Source organism: Grus americana, chromosome 20, assembly GCF_028858705.1.
Source record: "Grus americana isolate bGruAme1 chromosome 20, bGruAme1.mat, whole genome shotgun sequence".
In the NCBI taxonomy this organism is placed as follows: Eukaryota; Metazoa; Chordata; class Aves; order Gruiformes; family Gruidae; genus Grus; species Grus americana.
In genome coordinates, this window is record NC_072871.1 from 12,553,857 (window position 1) to 12,578,782 (window position 24,926).

The 24,926-nt window shown below is 42.3% G+C and overlaps 1 protein-coding gene across 8 annotated transcripts in view; it reads left to right on the plus strand.

Annotated features, from left to right (window-relative positions):
* The window catches only part of RAPGEF1 (Rap guanine nucleotide exchange factor 1), an 88,958-nt gene that overhangs the window by 12,952 nt on the left and 51,080 nt on the right, over positions 1–24,926 (plus strand). For 7 of the 8 annotated variants that reach the window (XM_054848489.1, XM_054848490.1, XM_054848488.1 and 4 more), the window contains one exon: positions 21,306–21,445. In XM_054848489.1, coding sequence (XP_054704464.1) covers positions 21,306–21,445 — 140 coding nt within the window. Of the gene's footprint in view, positions 1–15,227; positions 15,389–21,305; positions 21,446–24,926 lie in introns of all 8 variants that reach the window. The other variant, XM_054848491.1, reaches the window with a different exon arrangement.

Consider the following 24,926-nt stretch of genomic DNA (forward strand, 5'->3'; position numbering starts at 1 on the left):
CAGGAGACAACTTATCTGCTTGGATTTTGGGGGTTTATCTGCTTGGATTTTGGGGGGTTTTTGCATGATAATTGCAAATGAAGGGCACATCCTATTTTGAAGCCCCTGCAGAACAGGGATATCTGCTCTGAGGGATGGAGATGTAAATGAATTTCATGTTGGTACATTGTGAATGGAATGAACCACTTTCATAGCAGATGAGCAGTCCATACAAAATGCTTTGTTGGAATGGGGCAGGGTGGTAGCAGAAGGATGAGCTGTAATAAGTAGGGGAGAAGGACTTGCAGAACCCAAGATGTTGACTCACTTGACCACGTGCTCCTCTTGAGTTTCACACTTGACTATATGACAAGTATCTAACGGAATAGCAGCCAGGCTAGTGAGCAAGTGTGCTTAAGAGCCAAAAGTCAGTGCTGACCACTTTCTCTGCATGTCTGTTTTGGGGGAGATACTGGAGTCCTAACCCCTTTTCCTGTTGTGCATTCTGATTTTGCTTAGTTTTTATCCTACTTCAAAAAATCATGGTGAGGCAAAAATACTCGCAGCAGTTCCCTGTGCAGGAAGGTGGAAAGAACTAAGGCCCAGCCCAGTAAAGGGGATTCATAACCCGAAGCCTTGCTTGTGCCTCTGTACCTCAGCTACGTGAGGTGTCAGCTGGTAAACTGGTGCCATTTTCCTTAGCGCAGACCTGCCTATGTATTTTAAAATGTATTTTAAAGCCTGTCCTGTGGAACACTGTTCTGTGTTACCGTGGCCTCTAATGAGAGCAGAGAGAACCAAAAACCTTTGCCAGACTGAGCTCTTGTAGTGGATAATTCTGCCAGAATGAATAATCTCAGCCTTAAAAGATGAATTGCAGATGGTTTTAGATGAGAGAGATACCCAGTTTACAATGTAATTCTTTCAGTAACCTGAATCTACTGACCTTACGTGGCATCGCAGAAACTATTTCAGCTGAGAAGGGGAGACTTCCCTGTGGTGCTTCCTGCGCTGCTCTGACCCCCGAGCCCCCAGTGTTATATTCACCTGCTGGTTTGAAATGTCTTTCACTCCACAAGGTCAAGGAAAGCTTCCAAAATGCGGAGGGGAGCCATTGTAAACTCCCCGAATGAGAAGGATTAGTATCTAATATGACTTTTTAAACTATTTTCAGATTGGCTACACATCTCTACCCATCTTTCAGCTTTGCAAAGGTAACAGTACATGAGTGTTTGCCCGGCTTTGACTGGAAAGCTTGCAAAAACCAAGACTGAAACGTAAAACCAAGCTAAGGACTATATGAGCATGCTATGTCAATAGAGACCATCATTTTGTGTAGCTGAGCAGCTTAGCAAATTACTCCAGTGAGAGTCTCCTTATAAATGCCTTTGTATTTTATCTGTTGACTCATCCATCTCAACACTTACAGTAACATTTCAGTACTCTTTTATAAAGCCTGTGATTGAAACAAGGCTGTTCTTGGGCTGGTTAATCAACAGATGCAATTAATACAACGATGTTTGTCTTGACACCCTGTCTCTCTGTGGCGGCTCTGTAAGCAGCATTGCTACGCGAGGAGATCTCTGTGGTTGAGGACTTGCTGTATGGGCAGATCACTCAAAATTTGTATTCAGCGTGAAGTCAGCACTGAAAGAGTTTCAGACCTCTCCTTAGCTGGCAAACAGTCTCACTGGTGCTACAAGTGATGTTAACAAAAGGGTAAATCATAATCTGTAGCACTTCTAATTTATTTTACACTTTTATGAAATGCTGGGATTTTGTTCTGTTACAGAGCACCAGAAGTGTAAAAGGAAAGCTCAGATGGATTTTCTTCTTGTGCGAGTCTAAGAAGCTGGTGAAGGAAATATAGTTTGGACTCAGATATTTATTCTTTCAGTAGAACAATGTCAGTCCCAGACCAGTGCTTTTCAGATGTGTTTTACCCTGGGAACTTGTCTAAAATGTCTTCCCTTTCAGCTATTTCATTTTTAGCTGTATAGAGGGTGTAACCATTGTTTAAGGGAGTGTCGGTGGCATGTAGCCAGTTGATATCTAAACCCTATCATGAATTGTTTTAAAGAGAGTATGATTTTTCTGTACTGAGTTATATAGATGCCTTTTTTTTTCAAGGCAGGAAGTACATGCTGACTCCAGCAGTTGCCAGAGCAGCTGTTCATTATGAGTAAGCCGTATGAAAAATCTTGTGAAAACCTCGATATCAGTGGGAAGCAACGCGAGCTTAAATGATCAGCACTAAAGCATGGTTAAGCTGTATCAAGAGCTGCTTTCATATTTTCACTTGCTTGGAATTTTATATTGGAAAACGTTTCTGGTTCTTATGGTATCAAAGTCTGTAGGATAGTTTACAGAGAGGTAGTTAACTTCAGGCTAGTTAATATTTGTAAAGGCTTGTCTGCACACTCCCCAGACTCTTGCCCCAGGGTACACATTTATTTGATTTATCCCATATTGAGTTGATGTAGCAGTTTCTGTCTCTAAGTAGGAATCTCAACTGGCTCCATGGCTTTTAGCATTTCCTAGCATTGCGGCACCAGAGTTGCTTAGACTGGGTTTCTACCAAGGCCTGTATTAGACAGGGCACACACTTGAAATGCAGTCATCTGCTAATCAGGAACTTGGGGCTTTTTTGATATAGTCTGTCTCTGGTTTTAGTCACAGAGTTGAGACCGATACATAGATTTCCATAGCTTTCCACCAGAAAGTTTATTTTTAATTAATGGGCATTTCAGTTAATTTCTGTAGTTGAAATTTTCTGGAAAACGAAATTATTTTAGTCCAAACCCCTCCGATCCATGCCAGCTGTGAGCAGCAGAGGAAGCGCTGGGCTCCGATGGGCTCTTCCTGGGCACGGGTGGCTGTAGCAGAACTGCTGACCTTTGGCTACCAAAAAAAAAAGAGTAACCAAGAAGTACTGTGCTCCAAACATGAACCTGTCTGGAAGCTGAGTATGCAGAGATAAGCCACTAAAGGGGAAAACCCTTTCACCTCTAGCTGATGTATGGTACAGGTGAACCCAAAGGAGTAGTTCCCTAGGTCAGCTTCTGAGATACTTCCAACCCAATTTCATTACTTACTTCATTCTGCATTTGAGCTCTGCATTTGAATTGCTTTTCGTTTTGTATTGTTCCTTGTTGTCTTTGATACCAGGATATGATCTCTTCTTTGTCACCTCTCACTGCCCTTTGTTTCTCTTAGTTTACAATTTTTTGACACATAACATTCATGTTGCTTATAGTGCATCCTGTCTGAGAGCCTGTGTCACAAGGTTTTGATTCAGCAGGGTTGTCCTGGAGATGTATGGGGATGTGCCAGCAAATAGTGGTACATATATCTCAGCAAAGGGGCACACATATGCATCTTGACCAAGCAGTAGAGCTTTTCTTGCCATTCTCAGGCCATGGCTCACGAGGGTGGTAGCAACGGAAAATGTGTGATGTTCTGGCTTATTTTGAGAACAAGATTCAATTTCCCTTGATTCAATAATTTCATGAATCAAAAAGGAAAATGTGTAATGCTTAGTGTTTATCTAGAGCTTTACATTTTTAGAGCATTGTACAAGCATTTATTCTGTACTTTTGACTTCATGATGGGTGGTGATGGAAAGTGCTGACTGTAGTGAGATGGAGAATAGTGAGCGCAACTTCTGCCCTTGTTTCATTTATTGGTATGATTTAACTTGTTACTTTGGTCAGATGATGTCTGCTTCTCCATAAGCTTCTGTGGGCTTTTCAGTTTATTGCTAGAGTTGTATATCCTGTAAGTGGGTTGTTAGTTCATGTTTTTAAGGCATTTGAGATCTCATTGGGTAGTGAGAGTGGAAGACAGTGCTGTGTAGTGGTGGCATCTCTCCTTTTGTGAGAAGAATCAGGTAATATTGTGTGCACGGAGCATGCCACCTAGAGGAACGGAGCGGGCCGGCAAGGCTGTTTGATTTACTGGCAAAGTTTAGGTGGCTGTGTGAGTGGCTGTGCTGAGACCTCCTCCAAGCAGTGCCCTTGGTGGCCCTGCCTCTAGTACATTCACCAAGTCAAGCGTGAGAAGGCCTATGCACAGCTAGCTTTCCATCAGCTCTTCTCAACAAACACTTCTCAACTTTTTACATGAGACTACTGTTCACAATTTAGCCTCCTGGTTATGTTGTTCCTAATCTTTCACGGAGACTCAAGAATCTGGAATTAAGTTGCATATCTCACCTCATATTCTCTGGGAATTAGGGTGAGGAATCTAGTACAAGGTGTGATTTGATGGGCTAACGCTCTCCAAGCTCTGTGCTTTTTTGGCTTGTATGTTGCAATTTCTTTTGTGGGAGACTAATAAATTTCCCAGAAGATTATCCTAATTTCCAGAGTCTCAAAGTCTGAGTTGTAATTAAGCACTTAATTTGATGAGGGTTTTTAAATGTGTTGCTAGTCTACTGGCAGCTTGGGGAAATGCTTCCATCTTCAGCCCAGCTTCCCTTGTGGAGGTTGAAGCTCAGAAAGCAAGTATGTATTTAGAACCCGCAGAACTGCAGCCTGCCAGACATGCCTGAGAAAATTGCTCCAAATCTATGTTTTCTGGGTAGGTTTAAGCCAAATTTGTAAGAAGCCTGGCTTTTTCGAAGAAGTTGAAGTCAGGATGATGGCAATTTTTCATTAACAAATGGGCAGTGGGAAATTTTAATAATACATTTTATTGCTTACAATTGCATTGAGTTCCGCCATTGCCGCAAATGACAGTAATCATTGCATCCAACAGGGAAGCAATCATTTTATTTCTTGATCATCCAGAGAGTCAGGGAGTTGTGTTGTCAGATAAGTACATGGCTTGACCAGAGGGTATCGACTCTTTAGGACAGAAATTTCTTTGTCATCCATATTAGTCTAATATGTGGCCCAATAAGGTCATAACCAGTGACTTGAGCTCAAAGAATTTAGAACACAAATAGTAATGACTGAAGAGAGGTTTTTTATTTCACTTTATTTGAGGTTATGGCTTCTAGTTGTCTCTGATGAAATTTGTATCTTCTGCTATAGTTCCTCTCTGCTGTTTAAGTAAAACATCTTTTCTCCTCCCTCTTTCCTGTGCTTCAACTTTTATGCTGCTTAAAACCTCAGGAACAGTCTTGAAGATTTTATTAAGCTGTGCCTTTGAATTGACCCCCATGTATTTCCATCGAGACATTAGGATGACCTTCCCATTTCCTTCTATTCTCAGTTTAATTTTTCTGGTTATGGGAATACTAAAAAAAAAAAAAGTAAAATAAAAATTGAATTGCAATTAGTCATATGTTAAAACAACCAGACTAAAGCCAGCAGGAAGACCATCCTCTCAGTGTCAGTGTACAAGGCCGTGTGTTAGTATGCTGTTTCGGCTGGATCTTTTGCGTGTATGGACCACTCATGCATTTAACAGACCGGTTCTGTGGCTGCCCCCATGTCTCTCTCCTTAACACGTGCCCCTTTTTTGCTGATAACTTGCTGGCCTCCAGGCTACTGACAGCTGTTGTGTCCACTTGCTGCTAATTAAGAAAGCAGCATGAGCGATGGGAATGTGGATTGCAGAGATTGAGTCCTCCTCTCTGAGCAAAGCGTTTCAGCCTGATTAAAAAGGGTCTGACTGACGTCTGATCGGCCTCTTTTTTCCTTCAGGTCTGTTGAGCCTCTCTGTAGATAGCCTGTTTGCTATCGAAACTCACATGTTAGGCGCTCTCTGGGTCTCCGTGGTTTTTAGATCCTGTAACAATAAGCAATGTCAGAACAGATTTATCATTGAAATAATGGGCACGTGTAAAACTTAAGCCACTATAAAGCCACATATTTAACATGCAAAGCGTTGTGTACATCTGTGCTCTTACTTGGAAATTCAAATGTAGGTCGTATTTTTTAAATAGAATGACACATACTTTGTTGAAAATGTAGAACTAGCTGTAAGAATCAAGATCATCATGAATTAACCAAGTGGATGGACTGGTGATTTGAAAGATTTTCCTTCTTTGTTTAAGGATTTTTCTTGTTTGGTTTGTTTCCTTGTTTTGTTTTTCCTTGTTTTGTTTTTCCTTGTTTTGTTTTTCCTTGTTTTGTTTTTCCTTGTTTTGCATCAGGTCCCGGTGGGTGACCTTTTGTATGATATGGTTACCCATATGTGATTTTTATGATCCTGGAAGAGAATGAGCTTAAACTCTGGAATTCCCTTTCTGGCCTGTGCTTCTTGTGGAGGTAAAACGATAGACTGAGGTTAAGATAATACAAGATTGTTGTGTTAATACACAACCAGAAGATGTGATTTCAAGTAAGAGTGATGGTAATTTGGTAGAAGCAGCATACTGCTGCAACACTGATGTTCTCTGGAGCTGTTTACCCCCAGGAATATTATGACTCTCTGTATTTCAGATTAGACCTCCAAAATTCAATCTGAAGTCTTATCTGCAATAAGTGGGCTCTGTATAGCCCCTAGCATGCTTTGAAAGCCGTGTTGTTTGCTCTCATATCTGGAATATAATTTCTCTGCTTCCTGTTGTGATTTTTCTCATGCTTGGCTGTTACCTTTTACCTTGGAGATGATTGTTTCTTGATACAGTAATTCAGCACAATCCGAGCTTCTCTTTAAAAGCATTATATATATATATAGGAGTAAAATATTTATTTAAATTTAAAAAAAAAAATCACTGCCAAACTTGGATCCTTAGGCATGTGAAAATCCTTTAACAAGCCATGTCTACCACAGTATAATTGAACAGTAGGAACATATCTAGGGAGAGGAGGACGTACTTTTGACTGTCTTAACTGATGTTTACCTTGTACGCCCATAATTTTGCTGCATGATCACTTTCTGAAAGAAGCCTTGGAGCATTTGACTTAAGCTTTTCAAATAAAGAAGTGGTTTATTTGTTTGAAATTGAACAAGAGCTACTCTATCAGTCGGTGCTGTCATACATTCAGCTAAACACTTGCAAGACTAAAATGGTAGGAAATGCAAAATGTAGTGTGCTTGTAACTAACTGAACTAGGCAGACTCTTTGGGATATCGGTGGTTGAGGCTGTGAAAGTGCTATCACGTCCTTGGGCAGCTTTTTCTTTTCATGTAAAGAGAGCAGATGCTGACATGGTGTAAATCGAAGAGAAATCCTATCACTAGATTGGCCCTGAGTCCCCAAGTTGTAATCTGTAAATAAAGTGATTTATGGATATTATAGATGAAAATGGTGTTTCTATTTTTCCTCCAAGCAAAATAGTATTTCTAAATAGATCATCTCATTATTGGACTCTGGTTTGGCTATCAGTTTTATAAAATAAGCCTGGTAGAATTAATGTTAGAAAGTTAATGGGATGATTTCTCTACTAGTAAGAATTTATGGAGACTCCAAATCCCCATCTTATCTTGCTGTGGGAGGTAATTAAGAATATGAGGGAGTGGTTTCTTGGTTTGAAATGTTGAAAGCAACTGTGAGCATTCATCCTGTTACATCTGGAGAGCTTGTTAGCTGGTGAGATTGGTTATACTGGGTCATTTGCTGTGAATATTGGTCTTTTCTTTCACAGTAACCTGATAATTGCTTGGACAGCTTTGCCAAACTGTTTACTGTCTGCTGCCTGTTGACTGGCAGTGCATTTCAAGCCGATTATAGGAATATTATGTGGCTTCAGGATCATGGTTAGTCCATTTTGTCCTTTCATGCCACTCACAGTGACATCGAGAATTGAGCTGCCGTCATCCAGGTAGGTCCTCTGCCAATATTGACATATTTTTGTGCCTGTTCTGCATTAACTTTTCACGTGACTGATGGCAAGCATCACTTGCTCTGAATCCCCACCTCTTATCCATTTGTGCCATGAATTTCTGGCTGTGTAAAATGAAAAACCATCGCACAGTCATTTCAGAGGCACAGAGGTGGCAGTTTTGACATCAAAGGGGTAAAAGAAACATTCTGCAAATTCCTATGTAAAAATTAGATGCCTGTTTGGTGCTACGTTAGGCTTTGTTTAGACTATTGTCTAAATTTAAGCCTAGAGCTTTGCTGCTAGGTCTACAGTTGACTTGCCTTCCACTGGGTTCATGAATGACAAAGTATTTCAGTGGAGCTGGCACTTCTTTGTTGGATTGTTTTGCAAATGCAGACCTGATTCCTAACAGGAGAGCACAAAACAGGAATTTCTGCTTTACAGTAGAAAATCTTGGGTTTATGTTGTTGGAGGAACAGGTTTAGTTCCTCTGCTTTCCTGATTCCTTACAGTACCACAGGAGTGACCTTTAAGGAAATAAAAATTACACAATAAAACCACTCCTACCAACTGGGAAAAAGGAAATACAAGCAAACAAATTTGAGAAGAGGCCTCTGGATTATAAGGAGAGTGACTACAAGAAAAATCTCCTCCATGGAGGTTTGTCATCTACATCTGTTCAACAAAGCTGGACTTTATCTGAGAAATAAGTTCCCATATATATGAGAATTATCCCTAAATATTTCCCTTTAATGCCAATTTGGCTTCTAATTAGCTAAATCCATTTTACAAGTGGACAGTCTTATTCCATAGTAAAACCATGCAGGGAATTAATTTGGAATATTGTGCATGAGTTTCCAACCTTCACCTTGATTTGAATTAACTTTCCTGGATGGAAAACCCTCTTATTTATAAAGTCTGAGCTATAAGATTCTTGTGGCTTTGGATGTTGGTACATTTTATCATGATAAATTACTGGTGTATTATAGTTTCAAGCAATCTCACTGAAAGTATAGATTCATACAGCTGCCAGAAAACCAGCTCAGCTCTTCACCTGCTCTGTTCTTTGCCAACGAATGGCAAATTAACTTGACTGTGCTTTAAGTATTGAAGTATTTTCTATATATATTTCTTAATTCTCTTCTATAAGTGATTTGAATCCCTGTTGAAAATGTCTTCTGAGGGGCATCTGTCAAAGTTTCTGTATGAATGAGCTCAGTTTCATAATTTAGCATTGTGACTGCTATATATAGTGTTGGGGTTTTTTATCAAATGGCAGCAGCAATCAAGCTGTTATGAGTGTTTCGTACCTATGACTTGTGTGCAGTATCAGGATGGTCATGGAAATGCTTAATGTTTAAAGTCTTATAGACTGTAGGAGGAGTCTCCTGTGGAGGAACTCGGGGCTCTCGATACATTTTAATGAATTGAGTTTTCCCAAGTCAAATGCTTTTTCCAAGGTTTGTTTGAGACATCTTAGTTTTGCACTCTTTGTAATAGATACATAGCTGGTTTTCAGGTTAATGAAGAATGATGGCACATTCAGTGTATTCAAACTTTCCTGGCTGCACAGTTGCCAAAAATGAAGCAAGAGCGATATCTTCCATCTGTCATTCTTCTACAAAAATCAGCAGTTTAGAAGCAGATGTAGCTGAGAGTTTATTTGCTGAGTTTCAGAGTGGAGTTCCTGAGTTCACAAAGAAGAACTGCAAAATGTGTGTTTGTTTGGGGAGGGAGGCAAGTTGAGTTTGTTGTGTAAATTTGTAAATAGGGTAGAAAGGAGAGGGATGTTTCCCCAAAACATATGCTAAAATAAATTAAGTCCACCCTCATATTGGAAATCTTGTGAAGTCATGCAGGGTGAGCGTTCCTTGTGGGTAGCAGATGTTTGCTGAGGTCCTGCAGTCAATGGCTGCAGTGTTCAACTTCTCTCGACCCCCTCCACAACACAAGGCTATTTCTGCCCAGCAGCACCCCATCTCCTCTTCTTCGTCCTTTTTTTTTTCCTCCCACACACTACCCCCATGAGTTTACAGATAAGAGTAGAGAAAATAGAAAGGTCCGTGGGGCTACTAGTCTGCCCCCCCCCTTTTTTTTTTTTTTGTTACTGCAGTCTCAGACACATACTTTCCTAGGCGTAAGTATTTTTTCTCTCATGTGTTATTAGATACGAGTTACAAAACCATGTTTTTTAACTAGGCTGCCACAAAGCTTAGCACTAAATGCTTCTTATACTGCAAAATAATGTTAATAAACATGGATCGTATGTACAAACTAAGTTCTGTGTTTGCAGCGTTATAGGTGGTGGTTTATTAGTTGAAAGATGATTTACAGCATTTCTTGTTGCTTTACTGCAGCGTAATTTTTTTGAGTCATTGGCTGGACCCAGTTGAAGACTCAAAATCAGACAGGGATGAAGCTTGTGCAGGGGGGATGTGCATTACTAGTTGATCACCTTAAGCACAGAAGGCCTGTGAGGTATTTACCCGTGTGATAACAGCACCGAAGGTATTTTTATATATGTGTCTTTATGTCTTTCTGAACCCAACTGCTACGACATACTGAATGCACTGCAGAAATCAGTAGGTTATTGAATGTTTTTCACAGTGAAAGAGCATGAAGTTAATCACACTGAAGCTTTGACAAAGCACCAGGCTTAGCCTGACCGAGGCGGCAGTGCTCCCTGGACGCGATGGAGCATAGCCTGACCCGACCCGCAGCCCTCCCGGGGCTGCCAGACCCCGCGCCGCACGTCTTGGGGCCTCATGGAGCTGAAGTTTCTCGTTACAGACTCGTTGCTGTTTTCCGAACAGCCCTCCTAAGCTCCCAAAGTATTGCTCAATGTACGACAAGCTGAAATTGGTATTGATTCACCTTTCAGGGCTGCACGGCAGGATCACCACACAATCGCGTACTGTGTTGCAGAGACTTAAATAGCTGTGGCAGCTGTGGTTTTGCTGCTTTGTCAAAACCAAATTAAATATAAATACTGTACAAAATTATTTCTTATTTATAGAATCCTAAGGTCTCTCTGCCACAGAATCTGGGCATGGGGTTTTAAAACATGCTTTTTCGCACGGAGTGGATCGTGGTCTTTGAATGCATTCATGTGGCACGCTGTGCCTCCCTGGCAGGTATGGCTCTTGGGCAAGACCTCACTTTTGAAACATGATGCCATGCTCCGCATGGGATGGATATGATAAGGGAATGGGCTGTTAGTAAAACCTCATTCCAGTAGCTGTTAATTCACCAAGATTCATTCGGTGATTAGAGAATTGTTTCAGCAGGATTGTAAAGAGATACTGAGATAAGGTTCAACTTTGGTTTTGGTAAAATACAGCCTTGGCTTAGCTCCCTTTAGCTATCGCCCCATTAAAATTTTTTCTTCTTGAAAGGCAGGCCAACTTCCTGTATCAGTAAACTGGAAGCTCATTAAAAAATAGAAACTAATTATTAATAGGGCCTACTTTTGGTGATTTCCATAAAAGATAACAGTAACTGTTTAAATATAGATAGTCAGGGTGATACAAGAAATAATGTTGCATGCCAGCAAAGAAACAAGCTCCAAAGAAATCAGGCTCAGCTATCCCCTTGAGTTGGTTTCCAAACTTGTCACTGCATTTGGCTGCGTAATATTCCGAAATAGCTGGGGAATAGCTGATTTTTCTTCAGCATTAAATGAACAGGTAAAATTTTAGTGACTATTTCCATGCTACTGAAGCCTCAAGTCTTCAGTAGGCTCAGTTGTGTTAGCATGGATTCCTTCAGATTCCGTCGTGTTTCTGGTGACACTTGTACAGATCTGCTAGGGTTTGCTTCTGTAGAAGTTTATTGTTCTATATCTTTTTTTAAGACTTTTTTTTTGTTTTAAAGTTGGGATTTGCTGAGAAGATGGGTGTTTGTAGCAGCGTGCCTTCTCCTTGAAACCTGTCAACTGCAGGAGTGATGTAACCAGGCTGTTTTAATTCAGGCATGAGGAGACAAGATAAAATAGAGAGTTGTCACAAATAATTGTTTACTGCTAAAGTAACTTTTAATGTTTATGTGCAGTGGAGTAGAAGACATCTCACTTCGACTCTGTAAGCTACCTCATGTTTCCTGCCATGATGGTGTAGGGATGTGCTAATCCTAAACTAACAAAGATGAGGGCTAGTGTTTCCGCTCCCTCCTGGGCTGTTCAGTTCAATTAACATCTCGGTTTCCCCTTGCTGGAGGCATTGATGTTTCAAATTGTGCTTATAGACTAAAATTTCCTACTGCCTGTAGGCAAGCAATAAAACTGGTGGTTTGGTTGCAGATCCTACCAGGTATAGAATAGGGTATGGAATTGAGGATATGGCCTGCGGCTTCATATAAGCAGCACAACAATAATGTAAAAGCAGCTTCTGACCTGATTACATCAGAAATTTCACACCTGCGGTGCCACTGTATCGCTTTGCACACGTGCTTGTCTGTGTATGTGCAGATAGAGAGCTGGCCCTTTGGGGCAACAGTGTAGTAGTACTTCAAAGTTTAGTGATTTGCATAGACCTCCTGTGATGCCTTGGTTTATTGAGTAAGCAAGATTGGGAAGTTTACACTGGTATTGGGATGCCTCTCTAGGAGGTAGTGCTGGCCTGGTTCCTGAAATTCATTTTTCTTTCTCTTGCAGAGATGTGAGCCCCCAGCATGGTGCGCTGGAGTTGTGCAGACATGTTTAATCTTACCAAACCGAGAAGTATCTGCTTTTCAGTATCTGAGCCCCGAGGATACGGTGCTAGTCAGAACAGTGAGAAATGAGGCTTCCTTGCAGAGAAGTTAGCTCATCTCTTAACATGCATGGAAAAGAGCTTACATCACACTCTCACCTGGACTGCTGCCCTTAATCTATGGCACTTGCTAAAGAAGGAAATAAAATCAAGCATGTTTAAGCAAATGCTTTCCATGTTTTGATGTTATTTCTTGTGCTAAGCTCAGAGGACTGTGGGCGGTGGCTTTTGGGCAGGCTATAAGGTTCCTCCCAAGCCTACTAGAAAAGAGGGGTTAGCTTTGCAGTTCAGTCTGAATGTGCAAAGAGTCTGTAATCAGAGGTCAAAAATAAAGATGACTATAATTAGTAATGTCCAAAGCAACTGGAAATTGTGTCAGGCAGATCCGAGCCAGCTTCTCTTTTTTTCCATCGCCTAATGAATGAGAGCTGAGGTTACTCTCCAAGGATGAAAGAGGGCTGAGTTTTTTCCCTGTTCAAAACTAGTGCTGTGGGGCAGATACAAAGTCAAGACTCTCATTTACAACCTTGTTTTTTCAGCTATTGAACCTGTGGGCAGGTTGTGAGCAATTAGGCTTTTCCCTAAAGCATCTAAAATAATGTGTTTCTGCTTGCCGTCCTGCAGAGTGGCGGTGACGACATTCTGTCACCTTGGAGATGGATAAACAGCTTCAGCAACATCGGGTTATAATCTTTCAGGTCTGAGTTTCAAAGCTGACATCCGTATGACTGAAACCCAAGTCTAGCAAAGGTTTTTCAATGTGGAAAGAGTCTAAATGAGAGGAGGGGAGAAAGAGTTTAAGCGGAGCTCAGTGACGAGGCCTTTTGCTTGGCCATGGCAGCAGCGTGAATGAAATGAATTAGCTTTGGCTCACATGCTCCCTACAGCCTGGAGTGACTCAGGTAGTGTGCATGCATACTTGTGCCTGCAGGGCTTTATTTTTAGATGTCTGAATCACTGTCATGACTATATCCTCATAAAGCAGTTAGACAAGTGGGGATGCCCACGGACCCCATATTAAGTCATGTTTGGTGAACAGACAAATTCAAGAGATTCCCTTGCAACCGTTGCAATTTCTGTGCTCAGAGCTGTTTACTGAAGTAATGCAGAGGCTATGCCTGGATTTTCTTTTTCCATTTAAAATTAAATGTTTAGTTAACAACCTTGGTGGTTTTTATGTGTAGAGCAGGGTGAGCATGGACCACAGCAGTCATGTTGATGTTGGAGGCTACTTGACTCTCTTGTTGTTTTAGTGTTGCTGGCACAGGGGGAGTTACGAGTCATGTTACCAGTGTTGTAATCCCATTAGTTCTCTCAGGCTTGCAGAGCTGTGCAAAATCAGTACTTAAATGGGAAATTACCAGAGACTTAGCAGATGCCGCACAAAGGTTTGCTAGTGATTTGGTAAATGGCAGCATTTCTGCTTGTGAGTTGATATGGGACCAATCTGCTGGAGTGGCTTTCTTTCAAATAAAACAGAGCCAAAGTCCTGTCTGCTGCTTATCAATAAATTGCAGTATCTTTTTCAAAAAGAAGTCTCAAAGCCAGCTTTGGTGTGCTGGAGGAAACTGAACGTGGGCAGCAAAGTTCTACTCCCTTAAATCCCTCCTTGTTCAATAAATTGTACCTTTTTCCTATTTTTTTTCCCCCTGTAAATTGGTTGGGTGACATTGCTGCACTGTTCAGCAGCTAAAGGATTCCTGGTTTATGTGTCTTCATGCAAGCAGATTTCTCTCTTCTGAACTACTTCAGGCTAAAAGAGGACTAGGAGGGAACCTCGTCAGCTGCTCTGAACTTGCTGCTTGGTCTGGTACATGTTCTCTTCCTCGCACCCTGAAGATTTGCTTCCAAATGTAAAGCTGGAAGGAAGAAGAGCTGTAGTACTAATGCACCATAAAATTAATGTTGTTGACTGACCCAATCCTTTTTGCTGCAGTCGGGAGATGTGGCTGAATTGATAAGTTGCCCTCTGTGCCTCCCAATTCCCTTGCAAACACTGTGCGCTCTTTCCAATGAGGTTGCTGCAGCTGGAGATGCCTCATTCATGGTTGCTTAGAAAGAAAAAAAAAATAAAAATAAAAATGTGCTCTCTGACAAATAAAAATGTTTTGCTTCCTCTGGAGGCCCCAGAGGGCAGCATAAAAAATAATGAAGCCTGTGAGTCAGTGAGCATTGCCTGGCCAGCTGAGAGGGAACTGAGCCTCCCTTTTCCATAGAAGTTAGTGTGCTGTCATTGCACATCATTAATGCTCGCTGGTTTATGCTCATTCACTGTAATGTTGCCAAAAAAGAAAAAGGGCAGTTGGTCTTTCCGCTCCCAAATGCTGGCTGCTTCGAAGGTGACGTGATGTTAAAGGAAAAGTTTCTTTAGCGCTCAAGAGCAATTGTTTGATTCTCAAGCTGCCCTTCCTCCACCGTTTTCCTCTAAAACCTGGCTGCTCTCCTAGCAATCGGATTCCCTGGAGAGGGACTTGGAGCAGCTTACAAACAGCTCCACCTAAGGTACAAAGGTTAGGGTGGGCAAACTTCCTGATTGACACCGGACCCTCCCTTTTTTTTTTTTTTCCCTTTCTGAATCTCTTACCAGGTCTTTTTTGTCTCTGAATAAATTCTCTTTGCTTGAGTCTCTGGGAGTAATGGCAAAGTTGAGAAAAATAAACTCATGGAGATGGAAGTGGTAGTTCTGAGGCTTCTGTAGTGGTGCAAGAGTGATATGCTCAGATGTTTATAAGGGATGTTTTAATTCTGTTTTGTCACGTTCTGTCTTTTCTGTATTCAGGATCCCAGTTCATCCTTTTGAGAACGTACAGCACCGCACAAGTGCTGCATATCAGCGGTTTTAGACTTCTAAACATCCCCAGGACTTCTGGAGAAGGAGGGCGTGAAATGTAGCAGAAGGCTGTTTGCTGCATAATGCCAGAGCGGAGTTACACATTGCAGGTGTGAAAGGGCTGAGAACGTATCTGGGGTTCTCCTCATCTATTTCTTCAACCCTCCTTGAAAGCCTCAGGCTTCCTCTCCATCCTCATAGCCACACACCGGCAGGCTTGAACGTTTTTTCGGAAGAAAGACAGAGATGCCCTCCACCAAAAAATTACTAAAAATTATTTTTAAAAGTTCCCCTGCGGTAGCTTTTTGTTGCCCACAGCCCACTGGTGAGCTTCACATTGTTCCTCCTGCATCGGCTCTGCCAACTCTTCTGTGGAGGAACTCGGCTGTTGGGAGAGGCTGTTTGAGTTTCAGGTTAGAGCAGCATTTCTGCAAAGCTCGAAGGCTTTGATTTTCTGTCAATCACTATTATATTAATGTTTGCATTCTAGGAGAGCCCAAAAGCTTTAGTCAGGGCAAAGGCCTTGCAGATCTGTGTACTTACAAGCATGTAGTAGATACAGCCGTTACCTTACAGCGAAGGGAGAGGGTGGAAGGAGGATGGTTGGGAACTGTAGTAATATTCATAGAAAATCTTGAAAGATCTGTGCTTTGCAGCATGTTTCATGACTATCATGGGAAGCTCTCATGTGCCCATCTGTCCGTCCTGAATTGCCTGTTCTCCTGTGTTTCTGACAGCAGAATTGGATCTAGAGGAGCCAGGGCCATAGCCCCGGCCCCATAGCCTCTCGCTGGGTAGCTCATCGCAGCACCAAACAGACGTCCTCAGCGGAAAAGTCGTTTTGAGCTACAGCTCGTTAGGTTTTCTTTTGCTTCAGAACTCTTAAAGTCCCTGTCAGCTAGGGTTTAGCTGAAGCTTTGCAACTTGCCTTTTGTCTTCCACAAATGATGGAGCTGAGCCCAAGGGAACAAATGCCATTTTAATGGGCATCGTTGTATAACTCATTACATAAGTCACCTCAGCCTTCAAAGGACTCATGGCATAAATGGCAGGAGCGGTTGATTAAAAATGTGCACAATAGCTTCATTATGACATGGGGAGAGATGTCCGCGGTTATTTTTAATCTGATAGCTTTTAAATATGTGCATCCAGCAGAGACCCAAATGGCCTTTAAAAAGGGAACCATTTGTGGGATAAGAGGTTTAGACTCCACTTCGTTCTTTCTGACGAGCCGCAAGAGTCAGTTTGAGCTGGAAAATGAACTATAACCCTTTTTTAAGGCTTTGACTCCTCTAAAGCTGCAGGCTTTCAGTGTGTGAACATATACAGAGTGAGAGAAGATGGAGGGTTTAGGTTTTCAGGTGAAGGAAAGAGAAGGAACTGTATTTTGAAGTTGGGGGTTTTTATATTAAAAAAAAAAAAGTCTATTTTCAATTTGTTTGGTATGATCCAACCACTAGCCAAGTTGAACAGTTATAATTGCACGCCCCTGCTGATGGAGCCTGCCTGCCATTGAGCTGTGCTGCAGTGACAAAACCATGACCAGGAGGTGCAGAAGCAGCGGGGGGTTATTTCCCACCTCTGGAGCCTCCCATGTGCTGGTTAGGTGCGGACAGCGAGCGATGAGGACCCGGCAGCTGGAAAGTCTGCCATGACTGAGCTCTGTAAAAGGCTGAACTTTCACTTTGACTTTAAAGTAAATAATTTGCTGCTGGGTTAGGTTGGTGGAATTCACCAGCATGTGTGTGTTTCAACTTGAACCCAAGTAGAAAGTGACCGTTTGCAGCAGTGGACGTTGGGCTTTGACTTGCCGGCTTTCTCCTAAGCAGCCTAGTTTCTTCTCCCACAAGCACATAAGCTGATTTATCTGCCTTCCCTTCTGCCTCTTAATCTGCTGTTGTTTAAAATCTGCAGTTCTTTCCTCACCAGATTTAGCTTTCCGTTGGCACACTGGCAGGCAGCACTGCTTTGCTGGAGCTGGCGGAGCTGCCGGGGGATGAGGTGGCTCCCAGCCGGCCATGGCCTCCCCAGCCCGGGGGGCTCAAGGGGCAAAATGGGTGCCAAAAAAACCCTCTGGCAGCGGGACTGCTTGGAGCAGGCGCGTAACGTGAGCTTTCTCATGTTGTGTGTGTGGTCGGACCCCAGACGCGTGCCGGCCGGGGAGATGAGCCTGAGAGCTGAGCGAGGCCGTGACTCAACAGCTGGAGCACGTTCAAGCACAACGGAGCGGGAGCCTCATTAATAGGGGGATGGAATTAGCAATGAAACGAGTGATGTATTAAAACGTCCAGTCAGAAATCAAGAAACTCAAATCCATAGTAAAGTAATTTTGAAGGGATTTTTTTTCCCCCCAGTTGTGTACAGCAGCAGAGCATCCAGACAGATGAGATACAAGGGGATGGAAAGTCAGCAGTTCCTTTGAGACAGAAACACTTTGATACAACAGTATTTTTTTTCCCCCCTTCCAGTTGAAATCACTCCATTGAGTTTATTACCCTGTCTTTTCCCATTCATCTTCTAAATGTTTGGACACTGCATAGAAGTAAGTACAGGGTACTCTTCTCCTGCGCAGCAGAATGGAGGAGAGGTTCAAAAGGCCAGTGCTGAGACTGCAGTTAAACACTGTTGGTTATTCATCAGTAAGAGGCGAGGGTAATACGATAGAACAATTTCCAACGGGCAGACTACCAAGCTCAGGTACAACCTCAATGCTGCATTAAGGGGTTTGGTTACTGTCGGCAGGCAGGAAGGCGCAGAGAGACGGGGGAAGCTGTTTGAACACTGCCATGGCTCTATTTTCTGCTTCTCTCTGTATGTTATCAAATTATTTGATCTGTAAAGGCATGCTATGCTGTTTGAGCTTTTAAACTTGACAGACACAGGACATGTTAGATATTTGAATTAGTATAGAGTGTGAAGAAGGTGACTTTCTCAAGGCAGACCAGTGCTATGGTAACCAGCCTAGAAAGTCTTGCTCAGCTGTGCTTTTTGCAGGAGAGGTTCAGTCATCATCTGTAAAAGCTTAGGTAACTTACACCTTTGAGCTAGAATACCTTCCTATTTAAGTGTAACTTCTCTTTTATACCACTTCATCCAGATTCATTAAAATGCAAATTCTGTTTATAACCCTTGAATGATGTATCTGCTTGAAAACCATAAAGCCCATCGTGCCGAATAACATCTGTTGGCATTCCCTGAATATATTCACAGTAGCTCCACCGCTTGATTTGTGAATACGGGGAGAGGGACGAGGGCCGGTGGTATGATGGAGATGCTCTACTGGAGTCACTGACTCACCCTCTGCTCTGCTTAGACAAGTTGCTTCGTCTTCGTGCCTGCTTCCCATCTGCAGAGTAAGGTTAAGACCCAACTGTTTCAGGATGAGAAAGATATGTTTGTAATGTGCTTGGAACAAGAAAAGTGCTATTTTAAGTGCTAAGTGTAACTGAGCATAAGAGAATATTGGTTTGTGACTCATTTGTTTAACTGCAAATGCATCAGAAACTTATGAGCAGATGAGATACGGAAAATGCTTGTTGTAGATGGAAAGACATGGTAGTGAAGAGCTGCATTAATTTGTGATCTTCAAAGCAGGGCTGTTCAAACAATGACGTTTATTATTTTTGCAAATGTCAGCTGGTTTACTTCATTAGTACTATTTTAAGTAGTCCCTATTCTGCACCAGCCACTTGCTCCTGTCCTCGCTCTGCAGGTCTGTGTCCCCTCGGAGCATGGCGCGCACATGATTCGGTGTTTGATGGGACAGAAGGGTAAAGAGAGCAAAGGGCAATGGTTGGGGGGTGGTGGCGAAGGGAACCTGCTGTCAGCAGAAGAAACTTTCTCTGCTGACAAGATGTCTTCTTTTAGAGGTTCTGACCATGCACACACATTGGTTCAGCTGTTTGTGTGCTTGCCCCATAAAGGTGGGTAGAGATGTCTGGTGGGAAGGAGAACATGAAACTGCAGTCTTCTGAAATCTTTCTCCCTTAAGAATTTCTTGTCCCTACAAGGCAAAATTATCACCATGAGCAAACAAGGGATTTGTAGGTATTGAATATTTTCTTACTCAGACTCGCAGTTTGGATCTCACTGCGTGGAGGAGCCAGACACAATTTGTTGCTGCTACCATTATTTCCCTGTAGATTAATTATTGTAATTGTTTGCCAGTTCTTGAAAAAAATAAATTCAGAGCCATGACTTCTCTTGGCAGGCATGCATACGCACGTGTGTATAGAAATTCTCATATGGTGTACGAAATAAATATGAATTATTTTGGGGGGAGGAGCATGCAAGAGCATTATCACAGCAGCGAGGAACTGCTTTCAGTGGTGACCTTCAGCACCCCATGGAGCCAGAGAGGTTTTACAGGGTTGGAGATCCCCTTGTCGATGTAAAGCGATGACGTGAATTGTTGCTAAGTTAGGGTGCCAGCTGCTGTAAGTGATCTTTCAGAGGCCAACTGATATGTCTGGCTTTATCTGCAGTGACCAAGGTTTTTAGTGCCTCCCTCCTCAGTGCATTAGAAAGGACTTTATGATACCAAGAAAACTTTGAAAACGTTTACTCCTATAAATGGAGCACAGGTCTGCAGCCAGACTAGATTATAATTGGTGCTGATGCAGCTTCCATTAATAGGATGCCGGCAAAATTTTGATCTAGAGGATGTAACTAGTTAAGAGTTTTGGCTCTGGTGAAGGTGTTAATAGCAGGGTCTTAACACACTACCAGAAAACTAAGTTTAAAGGGAGACAGCCCTTATGGGGAGGCAAGCACAGGTTCCTTCCCTTGAGTTGTGGTTAGGTAATTTCTGAGTATGAGGACCCGTGTTTGCGCTGCAGTGTACATTTTGCTTCTGGGTGCTAGATTTGACTCAGCAGCCTTTTCTGTTTGCAGTCTGCATGCTAAGAAGGCTGTGCAGTGCTGCATGCATGGGACTGTGTCATTTTGACTCATTATAGCCAGTGCAGTCAGTTCCCAAATAATCGAAAAGAAAAATGAAACCTACAGCAAAACTGCTTACTTTTCTTGATAATGTAGTTAAAGACAAGTTCAGTATCTTCTGCTGAATTATCTGGGTCACTAGACAGCAATTCAGACCTTCATTTATTAAAGTGCCCTTTGCTCAAAATACATTCTAAGTTGCTTTCTACAAGGCAGCTTAGTTTTATTTAGCTTCTTGCCTAAACAGGTAAAAATATATTTCAACAGTAAGTCTGCATATGGCATGATTGCAAACCCTTGAGACTTCTGCTTTCGATATTCAAAGAACCACCAAAATGTGATTTTTAAAAGGGTTGAGCAGTCCTGTAATTAAACTTCTTCAAGGATGCCCTGGTATTGAAGTGGTTCCTCTCTTCTCTAGTTTGTCTGGTACATATGAAGTGAAGCCCACTGTGAATGACAAGGGCTGGCATTTTTGTTCAGATTATCCATGCAGCCACATACAATGCTACCAAGTGAGCAGAGATCAGCAACCTGGGAAAGGCATCACATCGGACTGTGTTTTCCTTCCCTGAAGCAGGCACCAGTCCTGGGTACCAGGCAGAACCCTGCCTGCACACCCATGGTGGCTGCTGACCCCCAGCCAAGTCACGGGCAGGAGCTCTGCTCTGCCAGAGGTCTGTGAACAAGTCACTTCATCCCCTTGACTCAGTTGCTCCTCTGCAAAAGAGGGATGATGATTACCTCCTTTGTAAAGTACTTTGGGATGGGCTGGAGATAAGTGCTTTTAAGAGAGGTGGTTTTCCTTTTCTGTCTCCAAGGCACAGAGCAGTAGCAATCCCACTGTTCCTGCCTTTGCACTGCAGTGTTGCTACCTCCGAGGGGAAGCAGGAAATGATGGTGGTACTGTGGTTGGAAACATAATACAGAGCCACAATTACTATTTTTTTTATCCTGTTCCGCTCAATAAATTTACATGGTTGCAATGTTTTTCATAGGCTGGTCTTCCAGATAATGCTGTAATACAACTTCCCCGGTTTCGACAAATTTACCCTAATCCAGTAACGCATTTCTGTGTCTTTCTAGATTCTGAGCGTTCCCATCTCTCCTCGTTCACTATGAAGTTGAAGGGCAAGTTTCATTCACCAAAAATAAAGAGAACCCCTTCAAAGAAAGGAAAGCAAGCTGACCTGACAGTGAAAACACCAGAGAAGTCAGTGAACAAAGTAAGCAGACAAAGGACATATTCTGTTAGTTTTGCTGTTTTCTTGCTTGTTTGGTACTCAGTTTATCGAAATCTGCAGCTCCACTTTTAGTGTGTGACTTTGTCCTCTGCAGAATTCTGCAGATTTTTCAGGGATTCTCAGGGTTACTTTATGGTTAGTTATAAACTGCGCTGTGTAGTATAAAATAAGAGCAAGCAAGGCATCTACTTTCCTTTGGAGAACCTGATGAGACCTCCTTCCATAAGTGTTTAAATATCTCATTATGGAATGTAGTGTATGGCCTGACACCTCCTCCCTGCATGCACACCCTATGGTTATACTTACCACTTCCAAATAACCGCCTGGTTTTGGGGTGTGATCCTTTTAAAAACCCCAAAACCCAGGCAAGCAAATCCTTGAATCTGGTCCAAAGATGTGCTCAATCTCTGACGACATCAGCAGGGAGAGTCAAACAGATGCGTTCCAGCAGCTGCTGATTGTAGCACACCGTTCCTCAGTCGCGATGTACTTCAAGTCCTCTAAGGGCTGAGGTCACCACTCTTTCCCAGCACAAACACATCACGGTGTTATCTCCTCTGCTGTTGTGACCTGATTATGTAGACTGGAGACTGGCTCTGTAACAGTACTGTTGCAGTCAGTTTTCAAGTATAAATCTAAGCCAAAAGTTAAGAACAGTTGAGGTTATTTATGATAATTCAAAATCTTTCCCAGTTGTTGTTGAAAGTCTCATCCAACGTGCAGCGCCAGACATGCGAACTTTTTTAGATTATCTCTGCTGAGGGTTGTTGTGGTGTTATTGAGAGCAGTAAGCATGATACAGTTATCTTGTGCTGTGTGATGTGCTTAACACCCAGCGCAGTCGCTGCGGGGCCTCCTAGCCCTATTTTGCACCATCAGGTGGAAGATGATGAGGCCTTTATTACGCAGACTGCAGTTGGGTTTAGGTTTTTTTCCCCCAGGAGGCTATGGATATACTTTCTAGGGAGCCGAGCACCTTGTATTGCTGGCTGCTACTGAAAAATAAAAATAAAAAAAAAATCTGGGAGTACTTCTTGAAGGCTTTTAATTCCAACGATGTTTCAGGATGGTACATTGAGATAATTTAGAGGCCTTTCTTTAAATTGATATGTGACCTCGTATTAGAAAATGAAGAGCCCTTTCCAAAAGGCTGTTCTATAGCAAATATATTAGCACGTTCATAATAGGTGAAGTTCGTGCCTTTCTTTCTTTCCTCTGAAAACAATGCGGGAGGATTTACTGATAAGGCTGAACATGTAAAACCTTTATTATGTACGTATTGGGATTTTTTTTTAATTGGAAAACAAAATGCAATAATTTTTATTACTGAACATGATTATTTAAGCTGTATACATTTTTATACTGTGAAATATTGTTGATGTCTGGCTTATTCCTTATCTATTTTAACAGCTATTCTTCAACTAATCAATTAGTTGGATGTCGTCAGCTCATTAGCTTTGTGTGGAGGGAGTGGGGAAGAGTATATGCCTGGATTATCATCAGGTTCTCTCACTGGAATATATACATCAGTTGACAAACAGGAGATTTTTCTGTCAGAAGACACACTTGATAAACCAAATATCATCCTTTCCTCCCTCTTAAGTACTTAAGATGCTATTTTTATACTCTTGAAGTAGATAATCACTGTAGAGCAGAGATAGCAATACCTAAAATTAATGTAAAATCAGTACGTGTAGCCTGAAGGTTACACTCAACCCCTGCAGAGATCTTCTCCTCTTCCCCTTTATACCTACATGTGAGCAACGTAGGGGGAGGTTTTTTCCAGAGCCTCCTTTTGTCCCCTGGACACTGTCTTCGATTCTTACCATAGGGCATATTGGGGGAACACTAGTGCCCTTCAACACTATATGCAAAGTTATAATAGGTTTTTCACTGCCAAAATGCAGGAGAAAAAGGGACTGTTCCAGGTTTTGTAAGCAGGTGTATTCTGCACAGTTCGCTGGGTCGGCCGTGTCTCATACATGATGCATTTCTAACGATTATTTAAGGGAAAACTTCGAAAATCATGCAAAAATATCTGTGTGTGTCAGGCAGGGTAGTGGAGAGGAGATGCCATTTTGCCTGAATGTTAAATTTATCTCATTTAATGCCCAAAAGGGCGATGGGTGAATGCTTTAGCAGCTCTCACAGTTACCGCTCTGCTCTCTCCCTGCGGTAAGGTAACCACTGGGGCAAATTCACCTCCATGGAGAAATGAAGTGAGAGATTAGTTTGGGTCCTCTCTGCCAACCCAGAGGGGTACCACTGCATGTTTACTTTGGCTTTAGGGACACACTGAAATGTTGGGTGGAAAAACTTAATACCTTTAGTCTTGTGAGATGCAGACACTGGAATATATTAATATCCATCCATCCCACCAGGTTATTACTCTTTTCTCTAGATTTATTGCTGCTGTTCTCAGGCCTTAGTGAGTAGAGCACTGAACACAAGAAACTTCAGCCTCGTAGCAGCAACTGAGCTCTGTAGCAGAACCTGCAATGCTATGTAGGATGTATAGGCTTTTCTTGTGTGTGTTTGTGTGCACATGTATACACACGTACATATGATACCTTTGGACCTCAGAAGGGGATGCATAAAAACTGCTCGTATGGAATGTCACCCAAAGAGCTAGCAGGGACGTTGAAGGAAAAAAAAAAAAAGAAAAAAAAAAAAAGGAAAAAAAAAAAGGGCTGTGTCCCAGATAGTGTCCGGTGGCTGGATTTGCATGCCTTGACATGTTCAACGGAAGGATTTGTGTTTCCACTTGTCGTTCTCAGCCCTGAACTCTCAGAGGCAAGCCCATCCCTCCTATGCGCCAGGAGAGTGTTTAAGCTATTAAGTCGCAAGCCTTTCTGCAGGAAACAGTTGTTGAATGAAATACATAAACAGCCATCAGAGCAGGAACTGCAATCCACATTTTTTCACTTCTGTTCAAGAGCTCTGACCACTGGGCCATAGTCATACTCTCTTGGGGAACATACAGGCTCTCTCATATGAAATGTGTGGTCATTTCATATGATGTGCAAAACTTTCACAGGAGGGACTGAGCCTCTCCGTATCCTGGAATAAACCGTGCACTGGTGAGGACACATGCTTGAAAAATGGGAAATGTCATTTTTGACATCAGCGAGTTGCCATGATGCTCCTCAGCAAGGGAATTTGAGGTGCTGTGGGCTACAGAGCAGAATTTGAGGTGCCTGGCGAGTAATATTGTCAAAAAGTGGAAGCAGCAGCAGAGTTTGGAAGATGAGATGAAAATGACAGGGTAGTTTGCAGATCTTGGATGGGACTTCTAAAGTTGGAGCTAGATGGGACTTGGAACTCTAATCCTTTTATGCAACTGGCCCCAAATTACTAACCAGTGCTGCCTATAAATTGTTCTTCCTAAAATCTTTTGGGCTGCTGGCCCAATTTTGCAGAAAAGCAGCAGTTTAACAGCTGACAAGAGTATGGGGAGCACACA